At 36.1% G+C, this 22265-nt stretch overlaps 1 protein-coding gene across 1 annotated transcript; it reads right to left on the minus strand.

Moving 5' to 3' along the window:
• Nucleotides 1–518: 518 nt before the first annotated feature.
• On the minus strand, nt 519–22248 carry LOC138315168 (uncharacterized). The gene is made up of 4 exons (XM_069255971.1): nt 21457–22248; nt 10773–10908; nt 7699–7831; nt 519–3359 (listed from the first exon to the last, which is right to left on the minus strand). Exons 1-4 carry the CDS (start codon nt 22131–22133, stop codon nt 3274–3276), a joined length of 1032 nt encoding a protein of 343 aa, XP_069112072.1. The 5' UTR covers nt 22134–22248; the 3' UTR covers nt 519–3273.
• Nucleotides 22249–22265: the final 17 nt, after the last annotated feature.

Raw genomic sequence — 22265 nt, forward strand, 5'->3', positions numbered from 1 at the left:
TGTATTCATGTACAGTCCAATGTGTATTCATATACATCCAATGTGTATTCATGTACAGTCAATGTGTATTCATATCAGTCAATGTGTATTCATGTATAGTCAATGTGTATTCATATACAGTCCAATGTGTATTCATATACAGTCCAATGTGTATTCATATAGTCCAATGTGTATTCATGTACAGTCCAATGTGTATTCATGTACATTCCAATGTGTATTCATACAGTCAATGTGTATTCATTAATTCAATGTGTTTCATGTATATCATGTGTATTCATATACAGTCCAATGTGTATTCATGTACATTCAATGTGTATTCAATGTACAGTCAATGTGTATTCATATACAGTCTAATGTGTATTCATGTACATTCAATGTGTATTCATGTACAGTCTAATGTGTATTCATATACAGTCCAATGTGTATTCATGTATAAGTCTAATGTGTATTCATATACAGTCTAATGTATTCATGTATAGTCTAATGTGTATTCATATACAGTCCAATGTGTATCATATACAGTCCAATGTGTATTCATGTATAGTCTAATGTGTATTCATATACAGTTCAATGTGTATTCATATACAGTCCAATGTGTATTCATGTATAGTCTAATGTGTATTCATATACAGTTCAATGTGTATTCATATACAGTCCAATGTGTATTCATGTATAGTCTAATGTGTATTCATATACAGTCCAATGTGTATTCATGTATAGTCTAATGTGTATTCATATACAGTCCAATGTGTATTCATGTACAGTCCAATGTGTATTCATGTATAGTCTAATGTGTATCATTGTACACTAAAATCACCACCTTGGTTATCTGGTTAATGCTGCTGTAAAGTAATGTAGCTGTAACAGAGACATAATAACAGCCAATTAAGACAACATTTTAAAAATATGTAACTGGATAATGAGGAAATTGGATTAATTGAGACGGGATTACTAGAAATAAAGTCTCCATTGTATTGTAAATAATAAGAGTAATGTACAGAAAAATGATCATTTATATACAATCACAATGAACTTTAAAACAAGCATGGTAATAATAGAGCATGAATATATGCTACGGTAGAAACAAAGATATAGATATAAATATACAAAGTAAAGCATTTCATACCAGTAAACAGGTCAACCTAAAAATAGGTCAATCCAAATCTTCATATGTTACAACAATCTATTTGTACAAAAAAAATCTCTCGTTTAAATGTAATAAAATAACTGCTTCCTTACTTGATGTATTGTTATGACATCTAAATTATTTCTATGATACATACCGGATTCTCAATGACTAGCACCAAGAGCGGTTAACAAAGGGGAAGGGCTTAATAGAGAACCAAAATGTGGACAAATTAACTTTGAAAAGTTGGCCATATTTTAATCCTTTCTTTACTCATCGCACATTTATCTGTTACAGTAACAGTGATAAACCTGTCGGTCTTCTTTCTTTTGAGACACATCATTATTTTGTGATTCATAAACACCCCACAGTGTAAAATATCCATGGGATGAGGGGGCGTTTATATAAATTAAACTCCTTATGAAGAGAGGAGGGGTGCTAATTACTGTAAAACGGTTAATATATATATACATAATGTACACACAAACATTTTTATAACAAAATATATTGTCAGTTTAGTTTCTCTAACATCACATGAGAAACAGCTTTGGACTTTTGTAAACCTTAAATAACTACAATAACATGCTGTAGAATCCATGTGTTTACATATAGAGACAGCAGTTTACTACAGAGAACAAATGTTACACAGTAAGAGGATAACGGCCTGTAATGATCACGGAATATTACACAATTCCTGTTTTAAAATGAATAGACAACTATTTACAACAGAGAAGAAATGTCACACAGAACAGAACAGAATCTTGTTCAACATTCGGATTAGAATAAGATGATAAATGTCTGCATTAAACCAATAAAAACTTGTAGAAAAACTTTAATTTGCACCTATCCCTTTGTATAAAAAGTACGATAATAGCTTTAAATGAAATAGTGAAAATGAAGAGAGTCAAGCCTGCTTTATCGACAACCTCTGTATAAAGAGCAACAATTTGCCGCGTGTAAAAAAAAAAAATGGCTATAAAGACCAATTTTTTCTTGGGCCCTTGGATTTGATCATTTTTATATTGAGAATACCAGCTGATGCATGTATGCTTTGGTCGCTTGGGATCACCTAATAGCTGTAGAGGTTATAATGTAGTAAGTCTGTATGTAGCATCTGGTGGCTATCTCACTGAATAATATAGGACAGGCGTACAGCACCTTCTAAAGATCACCCTGGTTAATTACAGACTACATAAGACTTTCTATGACTGCCCAGACAGTAAAAAAAGGAATGTGCATGAGTCCTGAGTATACATATGAAATTATTAAATGCCATAATCATTGAAGCAACTCAGAACTGGCATATAAAGCTATTTGATAAGATTAATAACTTTTAATACATAATCAGTGAGCAGTGACCTTGAAGCAGGTTTGTCTATAACAAATTGTTGTGGGCTCTCTAAGTATATTTTTTTTTTTTCAAAGTGAGCCATGTAAGTTAAAGTTGAAATGATAAATATAACAGGTATCTAGATTAGAAAATTAGCTGCATTACAAAAGAAACATCAGTGTTTAAAAGAATCGCAAGTTTTAGACCTTGAGGTCCTAGCACAGGGACCCTTAAAACTGGAGGGAAAATTTTGCATAGCAATTTATGTATGATTTTGTAAAATAAACATAAACAGATTTTAAGGGCATGAAACAGTTGAAATTAGACAGGGCAGTACATCTCAATCTATCACGATTTTCATGGGACATCAGATCTAGTAAAACATTATAAAGTATGTATGATACAAACATGATACATGTACACTATAAATATCTCTTAAAATATCAATGCAGAAGTGGCCCCGATTTCCCTAAACAAACTTATCAAAATATGTCAAATTGGTTTTTATATATATTACGTAAGGAGAAAACTTAATTTTGACTTCTGAAGTCAGCACTTTTTGTTTAAAAAAAAATCAGGACCAGGAAGGCTATAGGAGATACAATGTCATTACAATGGCTTTTTCTATAACACAAATGAATTATATAGGTATATACATATTTTGTTCAGCAGAATGTTTTTGTAAAACTTAATTTGTCAGATTCTGCAGCACTGACTATGAAGGCTAGAATAATCATTTTTTCTCCTTACTGACTGTTAAGCTTTGATGACGTTGGTATAGTGTTTCCATGGTAACCTCCATTTAATGTGTCATCTTCTAGTCATACTCAGATCCAATACAAATGCTGATGTCCTTGCCTACGACCAGCGTAGAGTGGTACCATTTGTTTGTGTCCACAATTACTGTAATTAGAGAAGACATTACATCAGTGTCAGTAAATTATGGAGACTGAACAGGAAATGGCAGGTCAAGAATTAATATATCTAACTTGGTCAAATATTGTATAATAATTTCCTGTTATTTATGCGGGTCAAAATTTTTCGTGATTTTAGCTTAAGACGAGGAAATCAAATTTTGACAGTTTTGAATTTTCTTATCTGGCTATCAGGGTATATATGATTAAATAATTTCTCAATATTTCATGGAGAAAATTTTGAAAATCAAAATAATGAAATCATGAAAATATCATCCTTTCAGATAAAAATCCAGCATAAAGTAGTTTGTTATAATGTCTCTTAAGAGACCCTCATCTGACCCTAGGATGTCAACATAGAAAAAATAACATTAAATCATGTCAAGGAGTGATACATTGCTGGTATGCCTGGTATTTCAATTTCCACGAAGAGAAGGTCACTGTGGCCTATATTTTAAAATTTTAGACAAATTATTCTATTTAACTCTTCAAAACTATGTCTTCTTAGTTAATGATTGTAAAAAGTATTGTTTTTACTTCAACCATAAATATGCACAATATGCACAATTCAGGTCATAAGGAAAACTATCAATGAATTTTGAGACAGATCCCTTCAGTACTTTCCAAAAAATAGCGGTAACAAACTTCATTTTTTTAAATCTAAGACGGCGGCCATCTTGTTGTCAAATCGATTTTAAAATGTAATATGCACAACTAGGACCCTAGGGGAACCTACCTATGAAATTTGAGATGGATCCCTTCGGTACTTTCTAAGAAATGGCAGTAATAAACTTCAACTGTCAAAATTCAAGATGATTGCCTATTGGCCATCTTGTTGAGTGATTGGTCTGAGTGAATGCAATATGCACAACTAGGGTTCTAGGAGAACCTACATAATATTATGAAATTTGAGAGACCCCTTCTGTACTTTCCAAGAAATAGCGGTAAAAATATTTACTATCAAAATCAAAGATGGTGGGCTGGCTGCCATATTGTTGTCAAGTTGGTCCCAAAATGCAATAATCACAGCTAGGGCCCTTGGGGAACCTACATATAAATTTCAGACAGATTCTTTAAGTATTTTTTTTTTTGTCTATTTCCAAGAAATAAGGACAGTTATTTGAAGAATTGTGTAAACATATCTTCACAGGACATGGACTTCCTCAAAGTCAGCAGACCGATAACAACACAATCTCACCTGAAAGATTAGCTGTGACCAAACGACTTTATCATGTCACATTAATTACCTGTGATCAAGTTATTGCGTAGTCTGAATTCTAAATATAAATAACTTATATTTCATTTTATGACGATCCTCCAGCTCATCAGCTGTCACCAAACTGTATAATGTGCCGAAGGACTGAACCTAGTCCACAAAGTTAGCTAGGTATCTTTATTCATTCATTTCCATATATTTACAAAACAAGACACGCACTGGTAAATAGATTCCAGCATGTAATTTTTATATGATTGTTATTTCTTATGTTTGTCAGTTAATTATTATGCATACCAGACTAAATAACAGAAGACTGCTAGTTTCAACTCACAGAGCATTGTTATATATGGAAGCAGAAAGCATTCTGAAGCTAAATCTGGCTAATAGATTCATGAATACAGAGTCAAACTAGGTCAAAACCATTCATCAAAGGATAGGAAGAATTTTTTTCTATAATGTTTACATGTATTATGAAAACAATTTAAGCAATTCTTGCAAACTCTTCTCAGACAAGTAAGCTTTTATTGATACTTGTCATGAAGGAAGAAACAAGGATTCTGAGAAAGTTCGGTTTTCAAAATGATTAAAAACTTAAGGTGGTAATAAGGTGGTAGATTACCCCAAAGTTTTGCAAGATTTTTGTAGGAAACTAATAGTTAGAATAAATTGGAATTCAGCACACCATAAAGATTCCGAATATCATTTGGAGCTAAACGATGCCTAATCTAACAGTCTGAGAATCTTATCATTACACCTCACCGCACATCATAGAAAATTGCCAATTACCAAAATGAAATTTACCAGTAAGGAGATTATTTTGGCATTCCATTTTCACCTTCATCGGAAAGTCAATTTGAGAATGTAATTTTGCAGTTGTCTATGTCGATGAGTTTTTATAAACACGTTTTTTGACTGAATTATACGGGCTTGTCAATTACGTAGTCTTCCCCCTGTACCAGTATGTATGTATTGATTTTAACAGATTCATTTATTTAGAACCTTCAGACAGTTTATAAAAACACTTCATGGAAGAAATATATAATGCATATCAGCTAGTCTTTTTTACATAAACTTTCAAGTTTCAACAAGAACAATATCTAATACCATATTTGACCCATTCAGCCACTCTCCTCATTTTCAGGATCCATATTTCACTTACCTTGAATGTAAATCTTTTATTAAATGCAGACTAAAAAGATGAATACTTGTACCATATGGGTTTTTTTTCATTCTATTTAATTTCTTTCGTTAATTAATTTGTGGCTTAGCCTAACTTTGGTCCCATTAAGTGCCCCTCTATTTTTGTGATGTTTTAAAGATGCTCCACTGCTGACAGAGCATAAATGATATTCATCATTTGAACAATAATTGGTGTTAAATTGTGTATATATGTCTAATTAACACAAAAAATAACATAAAATTATTCCTTTTGCCTTTGGTGCATGTGCAAGCAGTACTTCATTCCATATAGGATATAGTGCCATGAATTTTTTTCGGGATGCAATTAATTATTTTTCACGTTCCTGTTTTTAGCTCACCTGGTCCAAAGGGCCGGTGAGCTTATGTCATGGGGCGTCGTCCGTCCGTCAACTTTCCTTTAAATCACTACTAGTCCTATAGTTCTACATGGATTCTAACCAAATTTGGCCAGAAACATCCTTGGGGGAAGGGAAACAGAGTGTGTATAAATTTTGGCTCTGACCCCCCGGGGGCAGAAGGGGTGGGGCCCAATAGGGGAAATAGAAGTAAATCCTATAAATCGCTATTTGTCCTAGAGTTCTGCATGGATTGAAACCAAATTTGGCCAGAAACATCTTTGGGGGAAGAGGAACAGAGTTTGTATACATTTTGGCTCTGACCCCCCCAAGGGCAGGAGGGTCAGGGCGCAAAAGGGGAAATAGAGGTAAATATTCAATTTTCCTTCAGGAAAGAACAATGAACCTGTATTCAGAACATTACTTGACATAACAAACCAGGTGAGCGATACAGGCCCTCTGGGCCTCTTGTTTATAGAGAAAAAGTACCATTTGTCAGTGGTGTAGCAGCACTCTTGGTGTATATTGGGTTAATTACTGTATGAAGATTATACATTCTGCAGCAAGTCTGAGTAGTTATATAAACTTTATATAATATGCAGCCAGCCTTTTTTGGGTCATATTTGAAGCAATAATTGGATATAATAATGTAAATAGAGTTTTTCTAGTAAGCATAATGTTGTGAAAAGATCAATAAATGGATTAAAATTGTATTATCAGTAACAGATATCGAAAGTTATAAAATAACAGCACTAGCAGTAAAACCTATAATACATATCTGTAGTAATGTGCACAGCAGAAGTGGAGAAACCTAGATATATGTATCCCTCCCTGAGGACAACACAGCTTGTGACAGTTTCAGCCATCATCGCGACAGAGGAGACAAACTTCATTTTACAGCTGACTGGTCACAAGTCCCAGCCTTATCATTAATACACCCACCTCATGTCCAATAATCACTGGGCGAAAAATCCAATCTCTTTCAAAAACGCAAATCTCTCAAGTGAGAATGCCCTTACAAATCTCTTGTCTGAAAGACACTTTTCAAAGAAGTTAGAACCTTCTGATGATGAGATTCAAGTCTCTATATAGCTAACAAACAACAGAGTAGATCATTCACAATTTCCTATCGTAGTTCTTACAGAGCAGATTTTATTCCTAAACTTATTATGATTTTATTTTTTCTCAAACAATAAAATTACTGTCATTCAGTTTTGACCACAAAATAAAATATTGAACATTAAATGTTGCTTTCGTTGCTGGAAAATACATGAAAGTACAAACTTGTCACCCCTTGTATATATTAGTAGTACATCCTTATCTCACCTTGTATATAGTATTATAGTATATATTTATCTCCCCTTGAATATATGAACAGTACATACTTATCTCCCCTTGTATAAATTAACAGTATGTGTACAAACTTACCTCGCCTTGTATCAATTAAAAGTACATACTTATCTCCCCTTGTATATATAAACAGTACATACCTATATCACATTATAAACAGTACATAATTATCTCCTCTGATAACAGTTCATAATTATCTCCCTTGTATATATATTAAAAGTACATACTTATCTCCCCTGGCGACACCACAGTTGACATGGAGTGGACACACTTATAATAACACTCAGGAGGAGGTTCTAGTCGCCATTGTTTTCTGGAGGTGATCTGTGCCTGCCACGACATCAGGTCCACATTGTCTATCTGTAAACAACATCATAATAATATTTATATATATCAATATATATTCAAACAAAATCCAGTCTAATATCATACATATACAATGTAAGCATTGTAATGCTATACATACCAGCCAAATATCTGTTTACCATACCTTATGTTAACATTCTTAATCTCATAAGCAAAAGGCATATATGGTAATGAAACTGTGATATAATGATATTTTTCACATAATGGGCAGTTTTTTCATTAAATGAATGTTTCTCTTGTATGTATCTTTGATAGCCAAGGGTTACAATTATACTCTACTTCATTCACCTACAGTGAAGAGGACCAAGTGTACTGTGACTCTTTGCTAGCCAAGTTGTCTTTTATGTGTCAATTGCACACCTGTGCACCTCAGTGCCTCAGCTAGGATATGTCTCTTTGTGATAGTATAACTCTTGCCAATATAATAGTACTACCTCACTGAACAATACTGTCGGAAACAGTGTGAAGACTACCCCGTATCTACCAGGTCAGACAACAGACAAAATAAACGTGTGTTTCCTTATATGCTGAGTGCTAAATAGGTCCAGGAACAGACACTATACCATTGTAGTAAACATTTCTGTGTCTCAGCCAGGGGACATAACCCGAAGCCCTCACAGGGGTAAAACTTAACTACAGGCTAAAAATTGGGTAGTGTCAATGAAGGAAGACATGATATTAACTAGAATGTATAAAGACATTTAGAAGAAAGAAAATATATCAGGATAAATCTTATTATTGTTTTACAATCAACACATATTTCAAAATATTTTACCCTATTAAGTAACAAAATAAAATGTTTCTAAAGCATTTGAATGTAAATTCCTTGTTCATTTAATTACATATCTTTCAAATTCAGATCTTTCAACACTATGCTGTAACTTCATAAACTAAGGCGATTACTTCCTGGCCTGTTATTATAAATACATGTCATATATAAAATACATGTATAACCTGTGTGTGATTTATATACAAACACTTGGTCAATAGTCTAAAATGACCCACACATACAGTGTACTACTACAGGTCAATGGTATATCTATAAGTGAGTGACGATGTCGTGGATGTCTCTATAAACCAGCACAAGTCACAGACATCATTAACTGTCTAATAAAACGGTACTTTGTACTAAAATATAAATTTGCACTTTTCTCTCATATCATACTCTATTGGATATTCCAGTTCCAGGCAGATACACAAATGACAAATATATATTACTATATTCAACCCAATAAGCGCCCAGGGCATTTCATTTTTTTTTTAAATAGAGGGACTAAGTCACTCTTAATAGAACCAAAATTATTGCAAAAGGTAAGCCAGAAATCAATTCGGAAAAGAAATCAAATAACGATTTTCAGTCTGCATTTAAATCAAGTGAAGTGAGATTGAGGCTTCAAAAGGGGGAGGGGGCACTTTAAACGTGGGTGCTTATTGGTTCGATTACGGTAATAGAAGATAACATCACTTCAAAATCATATCATTTGACAATAACAAAGGAGTTACTATAAATTTTATAGTCATTATCATTCGACTCATACCAGCTTTTGTCATCTAATATGATATCTTATATAGTATACAATGATTTAATAGTGTCTGGACCAGTAGAACAATGGCATGCAGGTATACAATCTTCTTTTTCTGATATCAACTTATTCACCCCTGAAAACCCATTATGGGCGCGTCCAGTCTTTGAATCAGAAGAGTTCAGATGTGTCTGCAGGGGTGAATGACTTAAATAATGCACAAATAAAATTGAAATAGATTTTTAAATCAACACCCAGATGAGTCTGTAATCCTATTTAGAGTTGGTGGAGTTTTGTACATTGAAAACTGCCGCTGCTGACATCAATATTGTTGTGATTTACAGACACCTGGTAATAATAATTTTAGTAGTAACTGGTAATGTGCTATATTGTTACAGTAATTGTCTAAGGGATGTTGGAATAAGTTTGAAACAGCATTAGCCATGGAAGGCCGTGATCACAAAGTAGAAGGATAAAACAAAGGTGTCCACCCTATGGCCTGTCAACAGCGTCGGTTATTTGAAAAAAATGTCATGTTTTGAAGATAGGAGAAAACCCTAAACTCTTGGTGAAAACCCACCCACCTACAACAAAATATCACAAAATTGCCCTGTGTAGAACCTCATTTGGGGTTGTGATAGAAAGACACAGTGAGTATTCCATGGTAACACAGGAAATATAAAATTAATGTGATATAAAAAATTAGATTATCAACTTATGGGTAACATTTTGTTTAAGAAGTAGATACTGTAATGTATAACTTCCTTAACCAGGATGGTACAGACAGGTACAGACAGGTACAAGACAGCATCATGTGTCCATGACAAAATGATTTGTCACATTTATAGTTCTATACATCTATACATATATACATATCAATTGTTCCATATGCAGTTCAACAGATTCCATACAACCATAAAAGATTAAAGGCAAGTCAATATGAATATACAGTAAGACACAATCATAACAAAACTTTGTCCTTTTTATAGTGCTATCTCACTGATGCATGCTGCTGAAGACACCAACAACACACCTCATCCGCTCACATTATACTGACAACGGGCAAACCAGTCATCCCACTCCTGTTGTGCCGAGTGCTAAGCAGGAGAAAGTACCACTTTTATATACTATGGTTTGTAGCAGGTTTTACTTGTACATAGTGATACGGTCACCTTCTAATTTTGTGCTAGGGGGAATTTTCCTTTAGCTAGGTCGATAGAGGGGCAGATCAGTAAGTTTGGGGTCACATGTTCGAGTCTAGCTGGCAGCACACTACTCTCACCCTGTTAAAGGTGTGTCTCGGCCAGGGGGACAGAACCCAGAGCCTGCCTCACAAGGGCGAGCGCTCAACTGAAGACGAAAATTTCATCATGTACTATATATCCCCATAGCATAACAAAACATATCCTCACATGTAAGTGTGCTCCATGTCCGGGGCTTCCCATGAAGATCCAGTCGGTTTTACTGGACTCGGAATCAACAGGAAGGAATTCTGGTCGATGGTAGTGTTTTCTTAGGATGTTGGCAGCAGAGAAATCACAGTTACCCCTACAAGTAAAATAAATCATGTTTAATTTTAAATCTACAGTAGTCAGTTAGCCCTACAAATGAAATAAATCATAATCAAAATTATTAAATAATGATAAAGATGTAACAAAAATCTTTTCTCGATTTATGTTTGTGTGTCTCTGAAGTATATGAAACTTCTCTACATTCAGCATTTTGTATAAAAAATAACAAAAATGTGATTTCCTGTAATATATTTACTGATTAAAAACAGACAGGTGTGGACATTTTTACCTGCATAATCAATACAAGTGTGACAATGATAAATGAGTGTTGATATTATATACTCATTTCTTTTGAACCAGCTGTTACCAGTCATTACTGTAAAATGTTGTAACGTTTAGAGTATTATATTTCAAAGTTCTGATATCCAATCTTCCATAAAGTATAGCTTGTGATCTGTTTGGTCCCTATAAACAGCTATCATGGTACTAAATTATACTTTTATTTCAATTACATGTACGTGAACTTCCTTGCAATTGCATTAGATAATGGTTATACAGTAAACAAACGTCCATAATGGATCTGTTCAGAAATTGGGGGGGGGGGGGGGGGGGGGGGGGGGAGTTAAAATTAAATCTGAGAGTTATCTTCGGAGGACCTTGGTAACATGTAGCAAACCATTTCAACTGAACGTCCATATATATATATATAGTAAAAGACAGATCTTTGTTTTTTACAGTGAAAGTTACAATAAGAACAAATGGTATATTACACCTCTGGCCTTCCATCTGGCTATAAAGTTAGTGATCTTATTGGCGCCCCATTGTGATACTTATACATGTGTGATAGTCTGGCTTTAAGGTTTACTTTCTCCATCAGACAACTAAATCAGTAGAGGATAACGTGCCTCCCATTGTGAGTATTATCCAGTCTGATCCATCCTAGACCATTCCTGTTCACAATATAGACATCCAAATACCTTATTCTACCCAATAAAACACATCATTGTTAAAAGTATCTTGTAGCTTGTTTTGCTATAAAAAACCGGTCTATCTAACACAAAAGACAAAACCATGCATCAAGATTTTTCAGTCCTGTTTTTTTATATGTGTGTTGTGTCAAGGTTTCAACCACAAGTATGTGATATTGGGCTGTAGCTCATGGATTAGTAAGTGTAAGCATCCCCTAGCCTGTAATTTGTGTTATTTAAGTTAGAGATTCCATTGGTAAACTATTGACAGAATTAAGGGTTATTTCCCAAATTAAGATATTTATAAGTATATAGCAACTCTCACTTACAATACATATGTAGCAAAATAATTACACGCAAATTAATGCCCTTTGCATATTTAGCAGAATTACCCTCTTGTATTTTTTTGTTTATTGCTATGAAGGAAGAATTACTGGCATTAAATAAAATGGCTGGGCACCTAATTTGGTGTTAGCTAAATGGAAAAACTGTATCTATCATTAATAAAATAAAATATGCAAGGTGCCTATGTAGCTGGTCTTTTGGACAAAAAATGCAGACTTCAATAAAAGTAAGCTTATTGACTGTATGATGGATATATCTATCATTACCATACTCACTGGCGGGTTGAAATGTTGTTAATTATATTTGATGTCTGAATGGTTTGATTCAAAACAATCTGGAACTTTTTATGGTCTAAAGTCAATCTATCTGTCATTCAGGCTAAATATAAATGCAAATAATATCTCTTTAATCGGTATTAATTAATCTCCAACTTTACCAATCACATGATAATAATGAAGCTTACTCATCTTAACAGAAATACTTATCTTAACTGAATCTTCAGTATGATTTAAAAAACATCATAAATATTAATTTTTTCCTTCCATAAAAAATACATCTAGTTTCAAATATTTGTTAACCAAAAGTATTGAAACCCATATTTTTATTAATGAAAATACAGAGAAATAAAAAACAATTGCGAGTGACCGTCAAGCTAAACTAACATGATCCATCGAGAGTGAATAGATGGGCTAGACATCAGAAAAGCATTAGGTTCCTTCATATGACACACATCACTGACATCTATCAAAGTCACACTACTAATGGAAAACATAACACCTAACTGTCAACCTCACAACCCAAACAATTATATAGAGATTACTATCAGTATACACTGTCAACCCCACAACCCAAACAATTACATAGACTACCATCAGTATACACTGTCAACCCCTCCACCCAAACAATTACATAGAGACAACCATCAGTATACACTGTCAACCCCACTACCATCAGTATACACTGTCAACCCCACAACCCAAACAATTACATAGAGACTACCATCAGTATACACTGTCAACCCCACGACCCAAACAATTACATAGAGACTACCATCAGTATACACTGTCAACCCCACAACCCAAACAATTACATAGAGACTACCATCAGTATACACTGTCAACCCCACAACCCAAACAATTACATAGAGACTACCATCAGTATACACTGTCAACCCCACAACCCAAACAATTACATAGAGACTACCATCAGTATACACTGTCAACCCCACAACCCAAACAATTACATAGAGACTACCATCAGTATACACTGTCAACCCCACAACCCAAACAATTACATAGAGACTACCATCAGTATACACTGTCAACCCCACAACCCAAACAATTACATAGAGACTACTATCAGTATACACTGTCAAACCTCACAACCCAAACAATTACATAGAGACTACCATCAGTATACACTGTCAACCCCACAACCCAAACAATTACATAGAGACTACCATCAGTATACACTGTCAACCCCACAACCCAAACAATTACATAGAGACTACCATCAGTATGTACACTGTCAACCCCAAAACCCAAACAATTACATAGAGACTACCATCAGTATACACTGTCAACCCCACAACCCAAACAATTACATAGAGACTACCATCAGTATACACTGTCAACCCCACAACCCAAACAATTACATAGAGACTACCATCAGTATACACTGTCAACCCCACAACCCAAACAATTACATAGAGACTACCATCAGTATACACTGTCAACCCCACAACCCAAACAATTACATAGAGACTACCATCAGTATACACTGTCAACCCCACAACCCAAACAATTACATAGAGACTACCATCAGTATACACTGTCAACCCCACAACCCAAACAATTACATAGAGACTACCATCAGTATACACTGTCAACCCCACAACCCAAACAATTACATAGAGACTACCATCAGTATACACTGTCAACCCCACAACCCAAACAATTACATAGAGACTACCATCAGTATACACTGTCAACCCCACAACCCAAACAATTACATAGAGACTACCATCAGTATACACTGTCAACCCCACAACCCAAACAATTACATAGAGACTACCATCAGTATACACTGTCAACCCCACAACCCAAACAATTACATAGAGACTACCATCAGTATACACTGTCAACCCCACAACCCAAACAATTACATAGAGACTACCATCAGTATACACTGTCAACCCCACAACCCAAACAATTACATAGAGACTACCATCAGTATACACTGTCAACCCCACAACCCAAACAATTACATAGAGACTACCATCAGTATACACTGTCAACCCCACAACCCAAACAATTACATAGAGACTACCATCAGTATACACTGTCAACCCCAACCCAAACAATTACATAGAGACTACCATCAGTATACACTGTCAACCCCACAACCCAAACAATTACATAGAGACTACCATCAGTATACACTGTCAACCCCACAACCCAAACAATTACATAGAGACTACCATCAGTATACACTGTCAACCCCACAACCCAAACAATTACATAGAGACTACCATCAGTATACACTGTCAACCCCACAACCCAAACAATTACATAGAGACTACCATCAGTATACACTGTCAACCCCACAACCCAAACAATTACATAGAGACTACCATCAGTATACACTGTCAACCCCACAACCCAAACAATTACATAGAGACTACCATCAGTATACACTGTCAACCCCACAACCCAAACAATTACATAGAGACTACCATCAGTATACACTGTCAACCCCACAACCCAAACAATTACATAGAGACTACCATCAGTATACACTGTCAACCCCACAACCCAAACAATTACATAGAGACTACCATCAGTATACACTGTCAACCCCACAACCCAAACAATTACATAGAGACTACCATCAGTATACACTGTCAACCCCACAACCCAAACAATTACATAGAGACTACCATCAGTATACACTGTCAACCCCACAACCCAAACAATTACATAGAGATTACCATCAGTATACACTGTCAACCCCAACCCACCCAAACAATTACATAGAGACTACCATCAGTATACACTGTCAACCCCACAACCCAAACAATTACATAGAGATTACCATCAGTATACACTGTCAACCTCACAACCCAAACAATTACATAGAGACTACCATCAGTATACACTGTCAACCCCACAACCCAAACAATTACATAGAGACTACCATCAGTATACACTGTCAACCCCACAACCCAAACAATTACATAGAGACTACCATCAGTATACACTGTCAACCCCACAACCCAAACAATTACATAGAGACTACCATCAGTATACACTGTCAACCCCACAACCCAAAAACAATTACATAGAGACTACCATCAGTATACACTGTCAACCCCACAACCCAAACAATTACATAGAGACTACCATCAGTATACACTGTCAACCTCACAACCCAAACAATTACATAGAGACTACCATCAGTATGTACACTGTCAACCCAAACAATTACATAGAGACTACCATCAGTATACACTGTCAACCCCACAACCCAAACAATTACATAGAGACTACCATCAGTATACACTGTCAACCCCACAACCCAAACAATTACATAGAGATTACCATCAGTATACACTGTCAACCTCACAACCCAAACAATTACATAGAGACTACCATCAGTATACACTGTCAACCCCACAACCCAAACAATTACATAGAGACTACCATCAGTATACACTGTCAACCCCACAACCCAAACAATTACATAGAGACTACCATCAGTATACACTGTCAACCCCACAACCCAAACAATTACATAGAGACTACCATCAGTATACACTGTCAACCCCACAACCCAAACAATTACATAGAGACTACCATCAGTATACACTGTCAACCCCACAACCCAAACAATTACATAGAGACTACCATCAGTATACACTGTCAACCCCACAACCCAAACAATTACATAGAGACTACCATCAGTATACACTGTCAACCCCACAAACCCAAACAATTACATAGAGACTACCATCAGTATACACTGTCAACCCCACAACCCAAACAATTACATAGAGACTACCATCAGTATACACTGTCAACCCCACAACCCAAACAATTACATAGAGACTACCATCAGTATACACTGTCAACCCCACAACCCAAACAATTACATAGAGACTACCATCAGTATACACTGTCAACCCCACGACCCAAACAATTACATAGAGACTACCATCAGTATACACTGTCAACCCCACAACCCAAACAATTACATAGAGACTACCATCAGTATACACTGTCAACCCCACAACCCAAACAATTACATAGAGACTACCATCAGTATACACTGTCAACCCCCAACCCAAACAATTACATAGAGACTACCATCAGTATACACTGTCAACCCCACAACCCAAACAATTACATAGAGACTACCATCAGTATACACTGTCAACCCCACAACCCAAACAATTACATAGAGACTACCATCAGTATACACTGTCAACCCCACAACCCAAACAATTACATAGAGACTACCATCAGTATACACTGTCAACCTCACAACCCAAACAATTACATAGAGACTACCATCAGTATACACTGTCAACCCCACAACCCAAACAATTACATAGAGACTACCATCAGTATACACTGTCAACCCCACAACCCAAACAATTACATAGAGACTACCATCAGTATACACTGTCAACCCCACAACCCAAACAATTACATAGAGACTACCATCAGTATACACTGTCAACCCCACAACCCAAACAATTACATAGAGATTACCATCAGTATACACTGTCAACCTCACAACCCAAACAATTACATAGAGACTACCATCAGTATACACTGTCAACCCCACAACCCAAACAATTACATAGAGACTACCATCAGTATACACTGTCAACCCCACAACCCAAACAATTACATAGAGACTACCATCAGTATACACTGTCAACCCCACAACCCAAACAATTACATAGAGACTACCATCAGTATACACTGTCAACCCCACAACCCAAACAATTACATAGAGACTACCATCAGTATACACTGTCAACCCCACAACCCAAACAATTACTAGAGACTACCATCAGTATACACTGTCAACCCCACAACCCAAACAATTACATAGAGACTACCATCAGTATACACTGTCAACCCCACAACCCAAACAATTACATAGAGACTACCATCAGTATACACTGTCAACCCCACAACCCAAACAATTACATAGAGACTACCATCAGTATACACTGTCAACCCCACAACCCAAACAATTACATAGAGACTACCATCAGTATACACTGTCAAACCCACAACCCAAACAATTACATAGAGACTACCATCAGTATACACTGTCAACCTCACAACCCAAACAATTACATAGAGACTACCATCAGTATACACTGTCAACCTCACAACCCAAACAATTACATAGAGACTACCATCAGTATACACTGTCAACCCACAACCCAAACAATTACATAGAGACTACCATCAGTATACACTGTCAACCCCACAACCCAAACAATTACATAGAGACTACCATCAGTATACACTGTCAACCCCACAACCCAAACAATTACATAGAGACTACCATCAGTATACACTGTCAACCCCACAACCCAAACAATTACATAGAGACTACCATCAGTATACACTGTCAACCCCACAACCCAAACAATTACATAGAGACTACCATCAGTATACACTGTCAACCCCACAACCCAAACAATTACATAGAGACTACCATCAGTATACACTGTCAACCCCCACAACCCAAACAATTACATAGAGACTACCATCAGTATACACTGTCAACCCCACAACCCAAACAATTACATAGAGACTACCATCAGTATACACTGTCAACCCCACAACCCAAACAATTACATAGAGACTACCATCAGTATACACTGTCAACCCCACAACCCAAACAATTACATAGAGACTACCATCAGTATACACTGTCAACCACAACCCAAACAATTACATAGAGACTACCATCAGTATACACTGTCAACCCCACAACCCAAACAATTACATAGAGACTACCATCAGTATACACTGTCAACCCCACAACCCAAACAATTACATAGAGACTACCATCAGTATACACTGTCAACCCCACAACCCAAACAATTACATAGAGACTACCATCAGTATACACTGTCAACCCACAACCCAAACAATTACATAGAGACTACCATCAGTATACACTGTCAACCCCACAACCAAACAATTACATAGAGACTACCATCAGTATACACTGTCAACCCCACAACCCAAACAATTACATAGAGACTACCATCAGTATACACTGTCAACCCACAACCCAAACAATTACATAGAGACTACCATTCATAGAGTACATCAGTATACACTGTCAAACCCACAACCCAAACAATTACATAGAGACTACCATCAGTATACACTGTCAACCCACAACCCAAACAATTACATAGAGACTACCATCAGTATACACTGTCAACCCCACATGACCCAAACAATTACATAGAGACTACCATCAGTATACACTGTCAACCCCACAACCCAAACAATTACATAGAGACTACCATCAGTATACACTGTCAACCTCACAACCCAAACAATTACATAGAGACTACCATCAGTATACACTGTCAACCCCACAACCCAAACAATTACATAGAGACTACCATCAGTATACACTGTCAACCCCACAACCCAAACAATTACATAGAGACTACCATCAGTATACACTGTCAACCTCCCCAACCCAAACAATTACATAGAGACTACCATCAGTATACACTGTCAACCCCACAACCCAAACAATTACATAGAGACTACCATCAGTATACACTGTCAACCCCACAACCCAAACAATTACATAGAGACTACCATCAGTATGTACACTGTCAACCCCAAAACCCAAACAATTACATAGAGACTACTATCAGTATACACTATCAACCCCATGACCCAAACAATTACATAGAGACTACCATCAGTATACACTGTCAACCTCACAACCCAAACAATTACATAGAGACTACCATCAGTATACACTGTCAACCCCATGACCCAAACAATTACATAGAGACTACCATCAGTATACACTGTCAACCTCACAACCCAAACAATTACATAGAGACTGCCATCAGTATACACTGTCAACCTCACAACCCAAACAATTACATAGAGACTACCATCAGTATACACTGTCAACCCCACAACCCAAACAATTACATAGAGACTACCATCAGTATACACTGTCAACCCCACAACCCAAACAATTACATAGAGACTACCATCAGTATACACTGTCAACCCACAACCCAAACAATTACATAGAGACTACCATCAGTATACACTGTCAACCCCACAACCCAAACAATTACATAGAGACTTACCATCAGTATACACTGTCAACCCACAACCCAAACAATTACATAGAGACTACCATCAGTATACACTGTCAACCCCACAACCCAAACAATTACATAGAGACTACCATCAGTATACACTGTCAACCTCACAACCCAAACAATTACATAGAGACTACCATCAGTATGTCAACCTCCACAACCCAAACAATACTAGAGTCATATACACTGTCAACCCCACAACCCAAACAATTACATAGAGACTACCATCAGTATACACTGTCAACCCCACAACTCCAAACAATTACATAGAGACTACCATCAGTATACACTGTCAACCTCACAACCCAAACAATTACATAGAGACTACCATCAGTATACATACACTGTCAACCCACAACCCAAACAATTACATAGAGACTACCATCAGTATACACTGTCAACCCACAACCCAAACAATTACAATAGAGACTACCATCAGTATACACTGTCCAACCCCACAACCCAAACACAATTACAACCATCAGTATACACTGTCAACCCCACAACCCAAACAAGTGTACATAGAGACAACCATCATATACACTGTCAACCCCACAACCCAAACAATAACATACTACCATCAGTATGTCAACCCACAACCCAAACAATTACATAGAGACTACCATCAGTATAGTACACTGTCAACACCCACAACCCCAAACAAATACATAAATACTACCATCATTATACACTGTCAACCCCACAACCCATAACAATTACATTAGAGTACCCCTACAACATACACTGTCAAAAACCTCACAAAACCCAATACAATTATACATAGAGATTACAATCAGTATACACTGTCAACCACACAACCCAAACAATTTACATAGAGACTACCATCAGTATATACACACTGTCAACCCCACAACCCAAAACAAATACATAGAGACTGACCATCAGTATTACACTGTCCAACCTCCACACAAACCCAAATACTAATTACATAGAGATTACAATCAGTATATACTGTCAACAACTCACAACCCATTCAACACATTACCATAGAGAATACCATCAGTATACAACGTATTTATTCACCAGCCACCGCTGACAATTAAATAGACAATAAAAAATTTTTCTCAATAAAAAACAATAGCAGACAAATTAGTATTTTTCTTCAGTTACAAAAGTTACTTACTTTACACCATTACCACTATCAAAAAGGTGGAGCTTCTCATTTTACTTCAAGATAAAAATATCAAAAATAATTAATTGTGTCCCAAAATAATTTTGTGGCACTATGTAAAATAAATGATTTTGTGTTATTTTTTGTATCAATTAGACATGACTACACACAAATTATTGTTCAAATCATGACTGACTATCATTTATGCTCTGTCGGCGGTGGAGCATCTTTGATATTGTCAAAATTTTACAATTAAATTACAATAAAATTAATCAACTCCAGTCATCAGAGAGTGGAATTTGCAGCCAAAATATCAAGAAAAGCCTGCTATAACTTCAGAAATTATACCCTCAAAGTCAAAGAATTATTCACATAAAACACTCAAATCCACTTTTATACAAATGTATATTAGATCTATTACAATTACTGGGTACTTTTGCATCTGGAACTAAAAAGAGTATTCTTGATCACTCTACCTACAAATCTATAAAAAATGATCAAGCTGGGTCACTGTCATGAAGAAACTTACTGCAATAGCACTACATATCTTTTTAATTCCAGATTTCTAACACATAATGATAGATCTCTTCAAGAGTTTTAACAATGAACATTATGTACAAACAAATTTTACAGCATTCCAGCTGTATACCTTTGTTCAATGAATGCCAACTAAATATATTTAGAAAAATCCATTACCAATGAATTAATGTATTTTTTGAAATAAGATCATGAGCAGCTTACCATCCTATATACCAAGGTTCAAATCCGTCTTTCATCAAGGCTCGCTCCTCACTCATATTGAATACTTCACCGAGATTTTCAAAACTTGTAGCATATGGGAAAAACTGACAATTTGTGTCTGAATTAACCAAAGTGGGACTATCATCAGAGTAAATCTTTTTGAAAAATTTAAATGAGAATACGTTCATTGCTGTCCAATTAGCTGTGGAACCTTCTACGACCACCGGTCGGCCAGAATAAGCATATTTTGTTTCAAACAGTTCTCGTGTAATATTTGAAACTCTGTCGATTTGTGTAACTCCTTCACAGAAACCACAGTCTATTGGAGGGCGGACATAGTCACTGATAGTTTCACTCATTTCCACCAAACATTGTTCGTGGTAAGGATCCAGATCTTGGACTTTATACCAGATTATCAAAAGTTTATGATTACTAATAGGCCACTCAGTCACCACAACAAACACAAAAATAGCACAAAGTAGCGATGCCAATAAACAGAATTTTTCCAAGATTCGAACAACACCAGATTTCTTTTTAGAACTTTTCCTTATTTCTCTGAGAGCTTCTAATTTTGCCCAGTCTTTTTCACTCAACCCCAGTGCAGTAGCTTTGGCATATAAGTTTTTGAACAAATCCCTTGGATTGTCTTTTTCTGTGTATTTCCGAGAGTCCGCCATGACCCCGCCGCTGTGTTGCTCTACAGTATCGATGTCCTGTCGTTTCAGTGTATTCACAGGTAACGCGCGCTGTCAACTGACAGCTCAGTGGCTGTGCCAGCCGACAAAGTGAAAGTTCTAATTTCCTGTTAG

This window comes from Argopecten irradians, chromosome 2, assembly GCF_041381155.1.
Source record: "Argopecten irradians isolate NY chromosome 2, Ai_NY, whole genome shotgun sequence".
In the NCBI taxonomy this organism is placed as follows: domain Eukaryota; kingdom Metazoa; phylum Mollusca; class Bivalvia; order Pectinida; family Pectinidae; genus Argopecten; species Argopecten irradians.